Source organism: Danio aesculapii, chromosome 4 (genome assembly GCF_903798145.1).
Source record: "Danio aesculapii chromosome 4, fDanAes4.1, whole genome shotgun sequence".
Lineage (NCBI taxonomy): Eukaryota > Metazoa > Chordata > Actinopteri > Cypriniformes > Danionidae > Danio > Danio aesculapii.
In genome coordinates, this window is record NC_079438.1 from 7,700,123 (window position 1) to 7,720,330 (window position 20,208).

The following is a 20,208-nucleotide window of genomic DNA, read 5'->3' on the forward strand; positions in this document are numbered from 1 at the left end:
TAGCGGCAGGTTAATTCGAGCTGGGTGGACCTCACCTTGTCCACCTGCTTGCGGAGGTCTGAGAGCTGGGACTGTGTGCACTCCGTAGCGAGCCTGCATCGGGGGTCGGCGCACGGACGCTCGGCTTCCAGGCCGTCTGGTTCCTGTTCCTCTTCTGAGGACGACCTCCAGCCGAGACACCACGGGTACTGTCGATTGAGTGGACTGCAACCACCGCAACTCTCGAGCCACTTTCTGACGCTTCCCTCTCCCCATGGCCTCTTTCCTGGCAGAGGCAGAGAGCTCGGCGTGCTGCTTCAGGTGTCTGACTAGGCGGGCCAGCGTCCTTCGACAGCCGGCCACCGGGCACACCATCTTCCGCGTGTCTACGCGGCCAGCGCCAGCCAAAGCTTCTTCTCGTCCGAGTTTGACACCTTGTGGACTGCGGACAGGTGCGGCGAGAGCCGGCGGTAGACGTTGAAGCAGAGTGCACATTCGGGCATGACAGTCCAAGACCAAGGCTGGAGGGGAAAGAGACCCACACGACGCGTGAAGCGGTTTAAAAGATGGCAGACGAGGCGTTCACTTCCGCGTCATTGACGCTGATGACCCCCCTCTTTAAGAGGAAAACACCCCGTCGACGCACCAGGGGTGTAAAACCGATACTTTCAAGATCACTTTGGTTCCACGCATGTATATTTAGAAGCAGTTGTTACAACTTTTGGTGGATTTTTTTCCAAGGAACAATGCACCGTTTCAGGCAGCTTTACTGTGCCAGCAGCGGGGACTTTCTTGCACTGCTTTTTATTTGTATTTTCCCACACAAAGGGATGGCATGAGCCCCGTCGAACACGCACTGTTTTGGGCAGCTTGAACTGCGCCAGCTGCGGGGGCTTTTTGCACAGCTTTTCCCATTTTCAAAGTGGTTCCGTAGAACCCCATCGAACACGCACTTTTTCGGGGCTCACCACATCATGAACCACAACCATCAAAAGGAGGGGCCAGACCGTAACCCAGGACACCACTAACCCGGCTTGTTTCACCTCGCCGGAGACTATTAGCGCCCACCCTCCACCACCACCCACCCCCGGGGGAGGGGACTGGTGGAGCAGGGAGGACCACCGAGGGCCGGCAAGGATAAACCTGAAGGGGTGGGCGGGCTTGCGGATGGGCGGGAGCGGCAGCACTGGTCACGCACACACAGGGGCTGGAGTCGGCGCCACGACTGGCACCCCCTCTCCCCGAGGCACCACGCCCGGCACCCCCTCTCCCCGAGCCACCACACCCTTCCCCGGGGGGCAAGCGCCCACGTTAGAGGAGCTGGAGGCCCTGACCTCCAGAGCCACAACTGGCACCCCCTCTCCCCGGGGACCCACGGCCTTTACGGGGCAAGCGCCGGGCCCAAAGGGTCTTCTAGATTGACACCTGTTCTCCAGCAGTGCCTGGGCGCCCCACACTTAAGCCGGGAACATTGACTTAGCCAATAGCACTCGCTAGGCAGACGTGCCGTTGGTGACCCCCCTGGCTGTGGCGCACCACCCTCTCCACCACCTTGTCGTACTGTGGTTCAAAGATAGCTCGGCTGCACCAGCCTTTCCCTGTTCCACCACCAGGGGCAGTGCTCAATTTGTGAGGTGGCTGGGGTGCACCAGCGGCAGGTAGTTCTAGCGGCAGATAATATGGGGTTTTGTGTTTGCCACCCTCCAGTGCCGGATGTTCGGACGTGTTTTCTGTGGCAGCGGGAAACAGACGCACCAGTTCAGGCAAACGGCTGGGTCACTGACCCCCTGCTTCTTTCGCATGACACAAGGACGCGGGGCCGGAGGCATGCGGGAAACGGACGCATCAGTTGGAGCAAACGGTTTGGTCATTGATCCCCTGCTTCTTTCCCATGACCCAAGGACACGCAGTCGGAGGCATGCGGGAAACGAACGCATCAGTTCGGGCAAATGGCTTGGTCATTGACCCCCTGCTTCTTTCCCATGACCCAAGGACATGCAGCCGGAGGCATTGGGGAAACAGACGCATCAGTTTGGGCAAACGGCTTGGTCATTGACCCCCTGCTTCTTTCCCATGACCCAAGGACGCACGGCCGGAGGCATTTGGGAAATGGACGCATCAGTTCGGGCAAACGGCTTGGCCACTGACCCCCTGCTTCTTTCCCATGACCCAAGAACGTGCGGCCGGAGGCATGCGGGGAAACGGACACATCAGTTCGGGCCAACGGCTTGGCCATTGATACCCTGCTTCTTTCCCATGACCAAAGGACGCACGGCCGGAGGCATGCGGGGAAATGGATGCATCAGTTCGGGCAAACGGCTTGGTCATTGACCCCCTGCTTCTTTCCCATGACCCAAGGACGTGCGGCCGGAGGCATGTAGGAAACGGACGCATCAGTTCGGGCCAACGGCTTGGCCACTGACCCCCTGCTTTTTTCCCATGACCCAAGAACGTGCGGCCGGAGGCATACGGGAAATGGACGCATCAGTTCGGGCAAACGGCTTGGCCACTGACCCCCTGTTTCGTTGAAACGCAAAGCCGGCAAAACCTAAGTCTACTTTTTTTCGCCTTCTCCGAAAACCTGATGGCAGGTCAGAGATCATTGGCGTCAGACACATACCTCCAGGCGCGGGATGTCTCGGAAAGGCCTGGGTCTAATCAACTCCACCGGTGAGCGTCGTCATTGTCGCCACGCGCCATCTGGACCTTACAAAGACCCACCACCCCCCAAACGCTAATTCTCACTCAACCAACTGTGGAATTGGTGCCCCTGGGAGGGACCCCATCCTCCAGGCCACCAGCGCCCACCAGCTCGCCAGGGATCAGGGTACTCTGTGGGGCAGCGTTTAATGTCTGAACAGCTTGGATGAGGCGAGATCCCCGTCCTCCAGGCCAACAGTGCCCACCAGCTCGCCTGGGATCGGGGTACTCTCTGTGGGGCAGTGTTTAATGTCTGAATAGCTTGGATGATGCAGTTGATGTGATTGTCTGTTGTGATGAAGGAGCAAAGACGAAAGGCAATGTTCTGAATTTACCGCTCAATCTAGGTTCCTGCTCACACCTTTGGTCATGACCGAAAGGACAAGATCTCGGATACAACCGAACACTATTTGCAAAGTGTTATGACCCGCTCGTTTGAGTCGCAACATAAAAGAAAGATGAGCCAACAAAATAGCCTGAATGCAAATTATTTATTATAAAATGTCACTCATAGAACAATCAATCTAAGCTACCAACAAATGTCTAGGGATAATAATGAAGATAAAGAATTTAGGATATAATCACAACAACACTTTAAGTACATGACATAAGTAATGCAAAACAAAACCATAAGGTTAAAGAGTCAATGAGATGACAGGTCTTGACATGAGGACTCCCGAGTTCCCACAGCGTCCTGGAGTAGCTAGCTACAACTTTTATATACCCATTGATAAGTAATGCAGGCATCCAATCAGGATTTACCCCATACTCCAATCTGGAGTCTTGGGATCATCACACTGTATTAATATTGTATAACTTAATTCCTGTCACTCTACCTAAATCATAAAATATTTATCAAGTTTGTATTCTACTTCAACAAGTAAATGTAGTAAACTAGAAAAAATCTTGAACCTTAAAGTAAAGAAACTTTACCAATAAAAGCTGCAACACAGGACAATTGAATGGGCTTTCTAAACTTGAGGCCATGTTATACTGCAAACTAACCGTCCTGGAGCTCCACCTTCTTTGATGAGCAGTGTCTTCCCAGAGATTTGTTTCTCATTCAGGGAGTCAGACAAAGAACATCATCAAAAACAAACTGTTCTTCTCTCAGCCGCCACCATTGTGTTTACGGTAAACGCGAGGAGAGCAACACATTTACAACCCCACCTACTGCAGTGTAGGTGTGTTGAAAAACAGAATGCCGTCACTCAGCCTTTTAAACATTATTCAGACATGAAACATCCTGTGAACATGAGAAAGTGTTTTGCTGCATTCATGTCATGTGTGCAACTTTTGTCCATGTGTTTCTTAAACTGCGCCGTATAAGCGAAACTCTGTAGACACTGATCAGATCTGTACAGTTTTTCTCCAGTGCGTTTCAGATATGTTAACTGATTAAACCTCTTGTCACAGTGTGAACACTTGTACCATCTCTACAGTGTGAATCGTCTGGTGCAGTTTCAATTTTGGAGCTGTAATAACAGTCTTCTCACACTCCACCACATATACTCATCCCACACCGAAGCTGCGGTCACACTAGAGTTTGAGCATGCAAAATTCTGTTGTACGGCGCTGCGAAAAGGGGCGGGATTAAACAAGATGATTAGACATTAAAAAAGTGAGCGATTGGTCCATAATTTAATTTGCTGTCCAGCGAGGTCATGTTTTGAACTTCGATTGGTCTCACACAGTCAAGTGATGCAATTTCGCAGGTCAGAGTTTACCAAGCTTGTACTTTGCAACGCAGTGAACAGTGAAACTTGATGCACAAATTTGTGTTTCCGGTCTGATGCATTCGCGTGCACATAAATGGAAGTCTATGGAGAGAAAAGTCCAGTGTGACCACAGCTTAAGTGCAAGTGAATGGTTTCTCTCCACTATGGATCCTCATGTGTTGATTAAGGTGTGATGAGCATTTAAAACTCTTCCCACACTGAGTGCATGTGAATGGTTTCTCTCCAGTGTGGATCCTCATGTGTAGATTAAGGGATGATGATTGGCTGAAACTCTTCCCACACTGAGTGCAAGTGAATGGTTTCTCTCCGGTGTGGATTCTCATGTGGTGATTAAAGTTGGCTGATTGGCTGAAACTCTTCCCACACTGAGTGCAAGTGAATGGTTTCTCTCCGGTGTGGATTCTCATGTGTTGATTAAGGTGTGATGAGTGGCTGAAACTCTTCCCACACTGAGTACATGTGAATGGTCTCTCTCCAGTGTGGATCCTCATGTGTCGATTAAGGTGTGATGAGCATTTAAAACTCTTCCCACACTGAGTGCATGTGAATGGTCTCTCTCCAGTGTGGCTCGTCATGTGTAGATTAAAGTTTGATGATTGGCTGAAACTCTTCCCACACTGAGTGCATGTGAATGGTTTCTCTCCAGTGTGGATCTTCATGTGTTTATTAAAGTTTGATGATTGGCTGAAACTCCTGTCACACTGAGTGCAAGTGAATTGTTTCTCTCCAGTGTGGCTCATCATGTGTAGATTAAGGGATGATGATTGGCTGAAACTCCTCCCACACTGAGTGCAAGGGAATGGTTTCTCTCCAGTGTGGATCTTCATGTGTAGATTTAAGTTTGATGATTGGCTGAAACTCTTCCCACACTGGGTGCATGTGAATGGTTTCTCTCCAGTGTGGATCTTCATGTGTAGATTAAGGGATGATGATTGGCTGAAACTCCTCCCACACTGAGTGCATGTGAATGGTTTCTCTTCAGTGTGAATCTTCATGTGTAGATTAAGGGATGATGATTGGCTGAAACTCTTGCCACACTGGGTGCATGTGAATGGTTTTTCTCCAGTGTGGTTCCTCATGTGAATATTAAGATTGCCTTTTTTTCCAAAACTCTTTCCACAATGCGTGCAGGTGAACCGATTCTTGTCTCTCCTTTTCAAAATACCATCAGTCTGTGAATTATTTTTTACCTCAATTTTGATATGTTCCTCCTCTTTCCACATCTCATTATCTTCAATTAGTTCTGAAATAAATAAGTTAAACATTAGTTTTCATTAAGCCTTAAAAACTCTCATCAAAAGCTGAAAAGTGAAAAGACACTCAGGAAAGTGTGAAAACTTGAACATTAAAATAAACTGTCTTTTATTAAAATCTGTGTAAACAGATGCAGTCAGTATTTCTCTATTACAACTCTGCAGCACTAATATAGCCAACACAATCTCACGGCAATTCGTAACTTTTTGATTTAGTGGCTAATTCGTACTGTCTAATACGTACAATTTAGTACGATTTGCTCATCCCCCAATAACGGTTGGGTTTAGGGGTGGGGTTAGGTGCCACGCCTCCTTTTTAAAATCGTACAATTTCGTACGACTGAACTCGTACGAATTCGTACAAATTAACCACTAAACTGACTAAACGTAAAATACTTACGTTTTCTCGTGAGATCAGGCTGATATAGCTGATGTTATGTTTAATAGTGTGGTACACCTGAGTTAACTCAGCTGCTGTAACCTAGAGAAGAGGAGAACATACTAATAAACCTAATTTTAAAGGGTAGAATTGATAACAGATTTTGGCTAAAACATTTGTCATTATTTGCAGTAACACCTAATCAGAAACATGGCTTGATAACAATTTCTAACACTCTGTGGTACTTTTGCAGTCGCTTGCGTTTAAACTCTAAAACTTTCAGACACAGGGGTTACCTGGAGAAGCATCTGCCATTACTCTCTGTCAAGACTTGACAGACTCTGCTTAAAAGACCCGCCCTCCTCACTAGACAAAGACCAATCAAACTAACGATGACATTAAGTATTACCCAATCAAAAGTAGGAAATGAGGCAAAACCTGTCCCGTATTGATTCAAAACGGGATGCCCAATTTCTTTCTCAAATATGGGACAATTCTGTATTTTAAGGGACGGGTGGCAAACCTACTAGGAACTCATTGCGATTGTTGAAGCTGCAAACTATCTTCAGTAAACTTTATTTATTTATTTATTTAAAATCTCTGACTCCGGCTCTTTTTCATCTGACAGACTGGTCATTCTTTGGGTTAAAACTGTAAATTACCCCTACAGATAAATCAAAGATTTAGAGATGCATAACTGACCAGAGAAGTATGTTGCAGCATAAGTCTCAGAGATGCTGCAACGACGTGTCTTGGCTACAAGATCCCAATGATATTTTTCCACATTTCCTTTAAATACTCAACTCAGAACAAGCAGCCATAAATTAAAGATAATATAAGTGTCACAGAGACCCTTGCCAGGTGAATTTGAGAAGTTAATAATTTCTAAGGAGGGGGAGCATCTGGCAAAGATCTTATCAAAGCCAAAATACAAATCAACATATACCAGTGAAATAGTACAGTGACATTAAGACCACTTTACCAATCACACAGACATTTAAGATGATACCAAACATGAATATAAGGCTACAAGATACACCATAATAAAACCTTGGACATTTTATGTGAAAATGTGAATGATCTGCTCGGATCAGAAGGTAACTTAAGAGTCGAGAAGGGGCTTGAGGTGAAAGGAGAAGGATGAACTTTCTCGCATTCCCCCCTGGTGAGGTGTAGCTCTGTTTTTACAGCCTATTGTCAACTGTCTCAGGTTGATTAGAATAGAACAGTTAATCAGCCGGTTTCCTGATCTTCTTCTCAGATCAGAAAGTTTATTGTTTAATTGCATTTCATGCAATTCCATAACAATTGTCAGGGTCTGATATTCTGGAGAGCAATCTTAAGCAATCTTTACAAAAGCTGTTAATGGCCTATTTTTATTCGTATATATATTCATAACTACAACAGAATGTTTTTTTCTAAAATGTGTAAAGAATACAAGGAGTACTTGTTCATTCTGTGCCTGACTGGTAATCACATCAGAATAAAAAAGTTCTGGGGTAACAGCTGAACAAACAGCTGAATATTTGCCTCGCAGACATGAGACATACCTGTACAGCATCTGCAAATTTTTAAAAGCAATATTACCCTACTCAAGTATGCTGATGACATGGCTGCTGTTGGACTTATGGTCAAGGGACAAGAGGCTGATCCACTGTCACTTCCGGGGCCTGATCGGGCCAAAGCGGGGCTTTCTCTGGGTCAGCGGCTGGCCTTTAACGGCCCGCCGAATACCTTGGGCCAAAGAGGGCCAGCTAGGGGTTCGGGCGGAGTGAAAGGAGAGGCGGACACTAGTTTTCAGATCGCACACAAGTACATGCAACAAACAAACAAATAAGGAAAAGAAACCATGTAGCCTCATAGGCTTGAGGTCTTTTTGCGTATGACCGCCCTTATGTTTCCCTTTTAAATGTAAGGCTGCTGCATAAAATAATAAAGTTTTAATTTATAAGAGACATTCTTTGCTGCGTCCACCTTGATGTTTCAATAACGCATAATAATCTTTACACCATGTTAAAGACACAGCAGACAGTAAACGTTTTCGAGAGTTTTTGTCAAATTTAATAGGTGTGCTTGTGCGTGTTTAGATGCCTGTATGTGTGTGTGAGAGCGAGCAAAAGAGCGGTCCCTTCACAGCTCTGTTAATGCCGTGAGCAGCTTTTTAAATTTTTTTTCATTTTGTAGATAATACACAATATGAATACAACAGAAAGACATAAAACTTAAATTACGTGTCCACTTTTGTAGACTCAAAACAATAGTGTCATATCTAGATAAAATAGCCTAAGCTATATTGAAATAATAAAAAAAAAAATATATATATATTAAAATAAAACATATTTAATATATAATAAAATCACATGAAATAAATAAACCAATATAAAACAGGGCCTGATAAAAGCCCTGGCTCACACTGGCCCGACAGTGGAAATGCGGCTATTGAGCACATAGAACATCTGGTGACATGGTGCGAAGAGAGTGCTTTGTCACTTAATGCTCTGAAAATTAGGGAACTAATTATAAGTAGGGAAGGGCAGCCTATATGTCATCCAGTTACTATTAAGGGTCAACATGTGGAGATTGTAAACAGTTTTAAGTATCTGGGAATTATTTTAGATAGTGGCTTGAATTTTGGTCAACACTCAGACTATATCTAAAAGAAGGCAACACAGAGACTCTTTCTTTTAAGAAAATTAAATAGTTTTAATGTTAGTAAGGGTATTCTGAGGAAGGTTTATACCAGTCTGGTTGAAAGTATTATCTCCTACAATATTTCTTGCTGGTACAGACATCTTGGAGCTAGAAGCAAGTATAAACTTGCAAAGATCGTTAATATGGCTAGTAAGATCATAATGGAGCCCTAGAAGCAGCTTGTGGAACTGTAAACAAACCATACCAGACGGAAAGCCTCACAGATAGTTCAGGACTCAACTCATCCTCTTTATATTGAATTTGAAACGCTTCCTTCTGGTAGACAATACAGAGTACCCACAGCAAAAATATTTTTAAGAAATCTTTTATACGGTCTGCTATTACCATACTGAATAAACGACCATGAAGTAGATTATATGTCTAGGGTTGTGTGTTGGTAATCTGTGGTGTAAGGAAGCTTTGTGTTTGTGCTCTGTGTTTTTGTGATGTTTAAGAGGACAAAATAAAATTTCCACACGTGTGGATAATAAAGTTTTCTAATTCTAATTTCTAATCTGCATAAAGGCTGGAATGTGCACCTTTCCCCTTGTGTGCTGTTGGATCATTTTCATCCATTCTGGGGTAATTGTGAGGCTTAATTTGGCCAAAACTTTCTTTGTGTTTCAGCTAACCGACTGATATTTGGGGACATCTTATTTTGAAATTTTCTGGGAAAATATAAAAAATAAATAAATAAATAAACTCAATACACTCTGGGCAAATTTACTCCCTTTTCGTTATATTTATGGTAGTTTTTTTCTCCATTTGGCCTCTATTATAACAACATTTTTTGATTGCAAAGCCATGACAGCATATAATCATGCATTTATGATTGTTGGTGTTTTCTGATTCTTGTTTAATTGGTCTCCACCCATAGGACAGCAAAAAGGAAATGGGTGAGAGTATAAAGGAGGAGAAGGAGAGTTGAAGAGGGCAGCATTAAGTGGGGTGCGGAAGAAAGAGAAGCCGACTGAACTGTTGCAGTGTGGGGAAACGAGTAGAGAAACCAGGTCGAGACAAGCAGTAGAAACCTAATGACTGACTGTGAGAAACAAAAAGTGAAAGTACGTATCGAAGCAACAGAGCAAAGACCGGTGTCTTGTTATTGAAGTGCTCGTTTCAACATACAGACTGGAGTATGTTTGCTTTCCAGGCCACCTATGGCTCTCACACAGACATTGACAGTTACACTTCCTCTGTTCTGGAATATATCAACACCACCATAGACAGTGTTACAACCCAGAAGCAAATCACCACATACCCGAATCAGAAGCCATGGATAAACAAGGAGGCCTCCTGCTGAATGCACGCAACACTGCCTTTAGATCAGGGGATGCACAGGCCTACAGCACTTCCAGGGTTAATCTAAAGAGGGGCATCAAAAAGGCCAAGCACTGTTACAAGCTAAAGCTAGAGGAGCACATTTCCAACTCTGATCCTCGGCGCATGTGGCAGGGCATCCAGGCCACCAGCAACTACAAACCCAGCCAGTCCACACCCACAGCCACAAATGTCACCTTCCTGAACGAGCTAAATGACTTTTATGCTTACTTTGAAAGAGACAATAAAAAACCCTACACCAGGAACACTTCCTCAACCGACCACTTATCACACTCACCTCCTCAGAAGTCTACACCGCACCGAGTCGGATCAATGTGCGCAAGGCTGCTGGACCAGACGATATTCCTGGGCGCGTCCTCAAAGCATGTGCAGAACAGCTCGCTGAGGTATTCACAGACATTATCAACCTGTCGCTTAACCTAGCAGCTGTGCCAACATGCTTTAAAACCACCTCTATTGTGCCAGTGCTTAAACACTCCAGCCCAACATGCCTGAATTACTACCGCCCTGTAGCACTCACACCCATCATCATGAAGTGCTACGAGCGGTTGGTCCTGGCACATCTGAAAGACTCTCTGCCATCCACACTGGACCCACATCAGTTTGCCTGCCGTGGCAACAGGAGCACAGAAGATGCCGTCTCCATAGCACTGCACTCTGTCCTCACACACCTGGACAATAAAAACACTTATGCACGAATGCTGTTTGTTGACTTCAGCTCAACATTCAACACTGTCATACCCTCTAAGTTAATGATCAAACTTAGAGACCTGGATATCGACACATCTCTCTGCAACTGGGTTATGGACTTTCTGACTAACAGACCTCAGAATGTTAGATCAGGCCACATCTGCTCCACCACCGTCACACTCAACACTGGTGTACCACAGGGCTGTGTGCTGAGCCCCTTCCTCTACTCCCTTTTTACCATCGACTGTAGGCCTGTGAACAGGTCCAACACCATCATCAAATTTGCAGATGACACCACAGTGATTGGTCTAATCAAAAACAATAATGACACTGCCTACAGGGAGGAGATACAGCATCTGGCCACTGGGTGCAGCGACAATAATCTGCTGCTTAACACCAACAAGACCAAGGGGCTCATTGTGGACTTCAGGAAGGGACGAACAGGCTCGCATGATCCCATCCACAACAATGGGATGGCCGTTGAGCCTGTCTCATCCTTCAAGTTCCTGGGGACCCACATCTCAAAGGACCTCTCCTGGACCACCAACACCTCCAGCCTGGTCCAGAAGGCTCACCAGCGCCAATTTTTCTTAAGACAACTTAGGAAGAACCAGCTTTCATCAGCTGTCCTTCTACCGCTGCACAATAGAAAGCATCCTGACCAACTGCGTCACAGTCTGATATGAAAGCTGTTCTGTTGCTGAACGTAAGTCACTGCAGCCGGTGGTGAAAACCGCCCAACGCATCACAGGGACCACACTGCCAGCCATAGAGGACATCCAGATGAAACACTGTCTGCGCCGAGCACGCAGTATTCCTAAGGACACCTCTCACACTGCTCACAGACTGTTTTCTCTCCTGCCGTCTGGCAGGCGCTTCAGGCTCCCCCGGACAAAAACCAGCAGACTGAGGAACAGCTTTTTCCCCAGAGCTGTCTCCCTTTTGAACTCTGCCCCTCACTGACTCGTTTGTCTCCCCAATACACCCCCCACTCTCCTCTAACTTATACTACTCATAATCACTGCACATTTAAATTTGCACATTTTAATTGCACTGATTCACTTATTTGAACTGTACATACCCACTGCACATGGACATTTGTAATTATGTACACATCCACTGTACATATGCATTTGTAATTGTTTATCTATCTGCACACTTCTGATTATTAATAGTATCCTGTACATATATCCATTCATTGTAAATCTGTTCATAGCAATACAACCTGTATATAGTGTTCATAGTACATCCATCTGTAAATATCACCATAGTTTTTCTATAACTGCACTTTATAACTTATAGCTGTATCCTGCACTTGCTGCTATTGCACTGCTGGTTAGACCTAAACTGCATTTTGTTGCCTTGTACTTGTACATGTGTAATGACAATAAAGTTGAATCTAATCTAATCATTATTATTTTTCCCCGTTTTAAAATCGGATGAATCTGCTGGCCTGAAATCATTTGCATTTTTTCCCTTTCACTTTCATTTGAGTTGTAAGTGCTGAGAGTTTTGTGTTTCATTGTGATTATTGCTATAGTATTTGTTTTGGACTTCCGGTTGGAGCCGCGCCATGTGAAGATGCAAACTGTTGAGGTCCTCACGTGAAACTTAAAATTTCATTTAATATTGTTCTTATCCTAAATACTATTACCTTAAACCAACCTGTACTGGAAAATAAGTGTTTATAAGTGTATGAGTCTAGCTCTTCTGAGTGTAATTCAACTTAAATCAGGATGAATAAAGGCCAAAGCAACCGTAGGGAGGCAGAATCCACTACTAGCCTCCATGCTATTGCTAACCCCGAAGTGAAAGCTGCATCTAAAAAAAAGAGACGGCTCCGGCGAGTGATAACAGTGCGGTCCATCAAGCGATTGGTGCACTAAAGGGCGATTTGATTGCTAAACTTAAAGAAAAGCCTGTTGCACAGTCAAATTAACTTTGCAATCAAATTGACCAGCTTCGGACAGAGTTACGCAATGCTGTGGAGCATATTAACGCCAGAGTGAAAGCAACGGGAGAGCAAGTGACTGGTCTGGAGTCTGTGTTGGGTGGATACTCCGACTCTCTTACTACCCTGGAAAAAGAGTTTAGGAGCACGGCAGCACGGCAGACGCGTGACGTAATTTTTAGCTGGCATCCTGAAAGATACCCTGAACCTTGAGAAGACTCTACTTCTGGACTGGGCACACTGTACTCTACGCGGCAAACCAGTGGACGACAAAGAAGCTCCACGCGCCTTCATGATTAAATGCCACTACTTTTCCGAAAAAGAGGATATTTTGAAGAAAGCCATTGAAATGAAGGCAATCATGACAGTACACTGGGCTGTCAAAGACGATACAAATGTTAATGTCACTCTCCGGTTAACTTTTAAATTACCACTATAGCACATGTTTGTTGTTGTTATTTCTAGTTCTCAAATATATTTTGTCAATAATAGGGTAGCTTTGTAGAACAGAAGCTGTTCAAATTGTTTTGTTTTATACGTGAGGTCCCACATGGTAAGCTAGTTAAGAGTGGGAGTAGCTGGAAGTGTGTGCAAGTTTAAACGCAAGGTTTGAATTTAGTTGTTTCGTGTTTATAACTGTATGTGTGATCACCCCTTTTTTCTTTTTTCTCTTTCCTCCATCTCCCCCACACATCCCCCTACATACAAAACCCACAGATACATTTCGGCTGCTACTGATAAATGTCTTTGACAGCCCTCCATAAAATGGGTGGAGTAAAGACAAACTTTACCAGTTGGAATGTGCGGGGGCTAAATCACCCAGTGAAATGAAACAAGGTGTTCGCATATCTTAATAAGTTAAAATCTGATATTGTATATTTACAGGAGACACATCTGTTGAAAAAAGACTATTCTAAACTTAATAGAGGAGGCTATACACAAATATATCATTCTAACTTCCATAGCAAAAGTAGGGGTGGTGCTGTACTCATACATAAGAATGTACAGTTTGTTATGGAGTCAAATGTGTTGGATAAAAATGGCAGATACGTAATAATACAAGGAAAACATTTTAACATGTCTGTGGTCCTGGCCAATGTGTATGCTCCTAATTGGGACAATGTACAATTTTTCAGTGATTGTTTTCAATTATTCCTAGTCTCGACACACAATTTAATTTTTGGAGGCGATTTAAATTGTGTTTTGCACCCAATTTTGGAACGCTCAAGCTCTTCAAGTAATACATTAAGTCAGCCAGCACAATGTATTAACTCTTTCCTTCAGACATATGGTGTAAGTGACCCTGGAGATTTAAATATCCATCTTCCAAGCAATTTTCCTTTTATTCACCTGTGTATCAAACCTATTCCAGGATTGACCATTTTTTCCTGGACAAGCAGTTATTTTCTCTTAATTTCAGCAGTAGAGTATGGTAGTATTGTTATTTCGGACCATTGTCCAGTCTCACTAAAGCTATGTTTTCCAGGCAATGTAATCCCCTCCAGGCAATGTAATCCCCCAACGTACATGGCGGTTTAACTCAAGACTTTTGGCAGATGACTATTTTGTAAAATTTATTGATTTATTGATAAATTTACTGCTCCTTAACACCACCAAGACCAAGGAGCTCATTGTGGACTTTAGGAAGGGACGAACAGGCTCACATGTTCCCATCCACATCAATGGGATGGCTGTGAGCCTGTCTCATCCTTCAAGTTCCTGGGGACCCACATCTCAAAGGACCTTTCCTGAACCACCAACACCTCCAGCCTGGTAGAACCAGGTGTCATCAGCTGTCTTGGTGAACTTCTACCGCTGTACAATAGAGAGCATCCTGACCAACTGCGTCACAGACTGGTATGGAAGCTGCTCTGTTGCTGAGCATAAGGCACTACAGCGGGTGGTGAAAACTGCCCAACACGTCATAGGGACCACACTGCTGGCCATAGAGGACATCCAGAAGAAACACAGTTCTGCGCCAAGCATCCAGAACTGTCTACCTTTTGAACTCTGCCACTCACTAACTCTTTTGCCCTCCTAATACACCCCCACTCTCCTCATAACTTATACTCCTCACAATCACTGCACTGTTTGACATTTGCACATTTAAATTTTGCACATATTCATAGCACTGATTCATTTATTTGAAATGTACATACCCACTGCACATGGACATATGTAATTATGTACACACCCACTGTACATATGCATTTGTAATTATGTTTATCTATCTGCACACTGATTATTAATAGTAATCTGTACACATATCCATTTATTGTAAATCTCTGTTAATAGCTAATACGACCTGTATATAATGTTCATAGTACAACCATCTGTAAATATCCCCATCTTTTTTCTGTAACTGCACTTTATAACTTATACCTGCATCCTGCACTTGCTGCTATTGCACTCCTGGTTAGACCTAAACTGCATTTCATTGCCTTGTACCTGTACATGTGTAATGACAATAAAGTTGAATCTAATCTAATTACTAATCAACAGGGAATTAAGGATCAATTTAAAAACTTCTATAAAACTCTTTACAGTTCTGACGTAAACGAAATTGAACGTATTGAGAGCTTTTTTAATTATTTATAATTACCATCCCTCTGTGATTCAGATCAGTTGGCATTAGAAGGAAATATAACACCTTCTGATATTGAAAATGCGATCAAAAAATTGAAAACCGGAAAAACACCAGGCCCTGATGGCTTCCTGGCCAAGTTTCATAAGAAGTTTTCTGCCAAGCTCACACCCCTGTTGTGGAAGGTATTTGCATGACATCAGCTGTTACAACAGTACTTCTTAAAAAGGATAAGTTGCCACTTAAATGTGAACCTTATCGTCCGATCAGCTTACTCTGCTGTGATTATAAGATCCTGGCTAAAGGGCTGACAATCAGAGTGGAGTCAGTCATGAGAAAGATAATTCACCCAGATCAAAGTAGTTTTATTGTTGGAGACAGTTATCTTACAACCTTCGTCACTTTTTTAATATTATTTATTCACCTAAAAATGATACCAATCTAGAGGTCTTAATTTCTTTAGATGCTCACAAGGCATTTGATAGAATAGAGTATATCTATTTATTTACAGCGCTTAAAAATTTTGGTTTTAGGCCTGGATTCTATTCCTGTGTTAAAATTATATATTCCAGGCCCCAAGCATCCATTCGAACAAATAACGTAATTTCTAAATGCTTTCCACTTTCTATGGGAACGAGACAGGGCTGCCCTCTGTCCCCTCTACTCTTTGCCATCGAACCTCTTGCAACCATATTAAGGAACTCAGATGGCTTGCAAGGAATTTTCAGAGAGGGACATAAACATAAGCTCCTGCTTTATGTGGATGATCCTCTTTTTCTGTCTAATCCAGATACATGTATTCCAAAAGCTTTTACAATAATTTCAGAATTTGGAAATGTTTCTGGATACAAAGTCAATCTAGCAAAGAGTCACTTTTTCCCCATCAATGATAGAGCACAGCAAATGTCTTTCCAATCCTTTCTATTGTCAGTACGTCCTGATAAATTTGTTTATCTGGGTGTGAGTGCGACACGCAAATATAAGGATTTGTTCAATAATTATGTTAAAACGACATTAGACAAAGGCAAACGAGACATGACGCGGTGGTCAACCCTTCCTTTATCTTTGGCTGGAAAGATCAATTCCATTAAAATGAAAATACTACAAAGATTTCTGTTTCTATTTCAGACCATGCCTGTTTTTATTCCCAAGTCATTTTTCAAGGAGTTGAATAATTGTACTTCTACATTTCTCTGGGATAAGAAAATTTCTAGCATAAGAAAGAAATTCTTGGAAAGAAAGAAGGAAGAGGGTGGATTGGCAATGCCAAATTTCCTATACTATTATTGGGCGGCCAATTTACACAAACTGATATTCTGGTTTTCCAACATCTGTAATGATGAGGCCCTACTGGTTACTGATGGAACAGCACACGTCTAATCCTGGGTCTTTACACTCACTACCTTGTGCTTCGATTCCAGTGAGTAAACAATATTCTATGAATAACCCAGTTATTAATGGATCACTCAGAATATGGTCACAATTCAGACCTCACTTTAATAATAATCAAGCATTGCCTTCTGCTCCCATTTTGTTAAATCCGTTATGCCCTCCCTCTCTTATAGATTCAGCATTCCAATTATGGTCTAGGAAGGGAGTTAACTGTGTTAAGGACCTGTTTAAAGATGGCACGTTTATCTTATTTCAACAGTTAAGAACAGACATTGAGATACCCCAGTCTAATGTTTTTAGATACCTTCAGGTCTGTAGTTTTGTAAAAAAAACACTTCTCTCCTTCACTAAACCAACCAGAAGCATGCTGGATAGATGAATTAGTAAATATGGACCCATATCAAAGGGGTATGATGTCCATGTTATATGAAGTGATCCCAAGAATTGCCTCCCCTTTCCTAAATTGTATAAAGCAAAAATGGAAAGACGAACTGGGATTAGAAATATCAGATACAGCCTGGCAATATGTCATAGAACTGGTACACTCATCTTCTGTATGTATTAGACATGGTCTTCTTCAGTTTAAGGTGCTTCATAGGCTTCACCAATCTAAGAGCAAGCTTGCAAAAATGTATCCAGGGTGAGATTCATCTTGCCCCAGATGTGGTTTGGAGCCAGCAGATCTGAGTCATATGTTCTGGGGATGCCCTAGATTACATAAATTTTGGACCAATATTTTTAGATCATTTTTATCTATATGTAATAAAGATGTGGATCCTAATCCGTTGACCTCGATTTTTGGTACAGTGCCATAAGAAATGTACCTGTCAGCTAATCACATAGAAATCATTGCCTTTTCTTCTTTATTGGCCGGATGCCTGATTCTTCTCAGGTGGAAAAAACAAACCTGCCATCCCAAACATTGGATATTCGAAGTGTTATTACATCTTAAACTCGAGCACCTTAAGTACACCATCCGAGGCTCTACAAAAAAGTTTTATGAGGTTTGGCAGCCTTTTCTATCCTACATTGAATGCTCAGGGGTTATTATATCCTAAGTGAGAGTTTATCCCTAATTTCCTAATTTCTATTTTTCAAATTTTATCTATTTTTGTTTATTTCATTTATTTATTTTTTACTTTCTTCCTTTTTCTTTATGGGGTGTGAGTATGTCTGTAGAAAATCTTGGCGGTTTTAAAACCTCAACTTTTTCGTAAACCGCAGTATACCTTGAAAACGGTTATCATCCCATGCCTACGCAGCATAACATTGTTTTCAGGATCTAAAAATTCTTCCTTTAAAAAAAGTCTCAAGCAAAAAGATTCCAATGGCGCCGCCTGCTGGTACGTGAAGAATATGGTCAATACTGACGAACTTTACACTGAAATGTTTGCATATCATCAGCATGCTGTAATCCATTTCGTAAGCAGCAAAAGTCATTTAGGCTAGTTTTTTGGCCAGTTATAGTCAGTGCAATGCTAAACGTTATTGTTCCACTATAATTTGTTTGCTTTGTCTCACATCGTCCCACAGCAACATTCATTTTCTTTTCGGCTTAGTCCCTTTATTAATTTGGGGTCGCCACAGCGTAATGAACAGCCAATTTATCCAGCGGCTGCCCTTCCAGCTGCAACCCATCACTGGGAAACACATACACACTTATTCACACACACATACACTATGGACAATTTAGCCTAGCCAATTCATCTGTACTGCATGTCTTTGGACTGTGGGGGAAACCGGAGCACCCAGAGGATGCCCACGCGAAAGCAGGGAGAACATGCAAACTCTACATAGAAACGCCAACTGACCCAGCCGAGGCTTGAACCAGCGACCTTCTTGCTGTGAGGCGACAGCACTACATACTGCGCCACTGCATCGCCTTGTACAATGTTTTATAATAATTAATTATTTTAGTGTTCATTTTATTCAGCACGTTTAAAATTGGGGGCATCCATGTTTTTTGACATACTTTAAACCAAGGTTTCTGCAGGTTTCACCAAGTTAGATTTAAGACTTTTAAAGACAATTTCAAGACCATTATGAATGAAATTTTTGACTCATAAAGGGCTAAAGGATTTTTCAAATGGCACAGATAGAAAGGATTTTATTTGCCCTATCAAAAAAAAAATAATAATAATAATTTTATGAATTTAATAATACAATAATGAATTAATAATAAAAAAATTCTAATAATTTAGATATTTCTTAGCAAAAGATCTTAAATATTGTGGAAAAACAAGCAATCTTTACTTTTATCCACACACTTTTTTCCAACATAAAGTTTCTTTAAAATAAAAAACCAATTAACAAATGCTTTAAAAGTTTTAAAAACTATAATAAACTAAAAATATGCAAAACAATCTGTGCAGGTCGATGTCCTCAGCAGTAAATACATGGAGCACGTTTAAACAAATGTTATTGTAAGGAAAATAATTAAACCATAATGATAAATAGAGTTAAAATGACCTTTTTGAATAAAAAGTTTAAAGTTTTATTGAGATAAATTGTTGGTGATTGTATGGGTTTTGGCCAGATTGGGAAGCAAAACATAAACAAAGGAAAATAAAGACTTGTTTAAAATAAGATTTAAGACCTACAACACTATATTTCAGTAAATTTAAGATTTTTTAAGACCCCGTAGAAACCCTGTTTAAACACAATAGCCCTGGTAATTAGTTGTTATAATAATGATGTAATTTTAACTCAGATACTGTCTCTAAGAACTAATAGCAACTACTAGAAACAAGTTTAAACCCATTAAAAAGTTGATGAAAAAAGAACTAGGCAGCACACTCAGGGCTGCAAGATGGATTTAATTTAGTATTCTTATTATTAAAATATATCTGAATGAGGATCAAATGACTGAGTTGGTCTTTGAGAATGAAAATTAACCTGTTTGTTCCAGCGGATCTTCATGTTTGACTGTGAATGTTTCTTCAATCTTCAAATCTTCACTCTCCTCTTTAATAAACGCCATCTTTATAACTGTGTGGAGATCAGTCGCTTCAGCAGAAGTTTTTCCTCTGTGTTTGGACACTTTATCCTGTTTAAAATGAATAAAACAATGAACAGATACAAAATATCTTCTCTTCAACACTTGCTTCAACAGTTTCTTTTCATGAGTAATTAACAAAAAGAAATCAGGTAAAAGAGTAAGTCCGAGCAAGAAACAATAGCCACAATTGAGCTGAATAAAACTAGTAATATTACTCCATTTCTTATATAGTGATGTATACTTAGAATTGACTGACATTATGCTATTTAATAAATTAAACCTTCATTAAAACACTTATTACACACATTTCTGTTGTTCAAACAATAGCCCTCACTACTGTGCGTAAAACAGTGCTACGTTGTATAAAGGGTTAAAATAATAACAGCAGGTACAAAATTTAGCATTGGATAAAAAAACTGAAACTTTAATCAATCGGTTTATATTTATGTAAACGCTTTCAAACAAACCTTTCTCCAGTCGAATCACAGTGCAGGAGTGGCGCAGAATTATG

At 42.0% G+C, this 20,208-nt stretch overlaps 1 protein-coding gene across 1 annotated transcript; it reads right to left on the minus strand.

The window, feature by feature from the left end:
• Window positions 1-3,213: 3,213 nt before the first annotated feature.
• Window positions 3,214-20,208, minus strand: LOC130222117 (gastrula zinc finger protein XlCGF57.1-like). Its single transcript, XM_056454749.1, has 3 exons — window positions 20,165-20,208; window positions 19,595-19,745; window positions 3,214-5,661 (listed from the first exon to the last, which is right to left on the minus strand). The coding sequence occupies exons 2-3, from the start codon at window positions 19,677-19,679 to the stop codon at window positions 4,532-4,534; spliced, it is 1,215 nt and encodes a 404-aa protein (XP_056310724.1). The 5' UTR covers window positions 19,680-19,745; window positions 20,165-20,208; the 3' UTR covers window positions 3,214-4,531.

Coding starts and splice junctions, on each gene's coding strand:
- LOC130222117 (XM_056454749.1), bottom strand. CDS start 19,679: ATGGCGTTTATTAAAGAGGAGAGTGAAGATTTGAAGATTGAAGAAACA. Junction 5,662..19,594: donor AGATCCGCTGGAACAAACAG/GTTAATTTTCAT, acceptor TATTTATTTCAG/AACTAATTGAAGATAATGAG.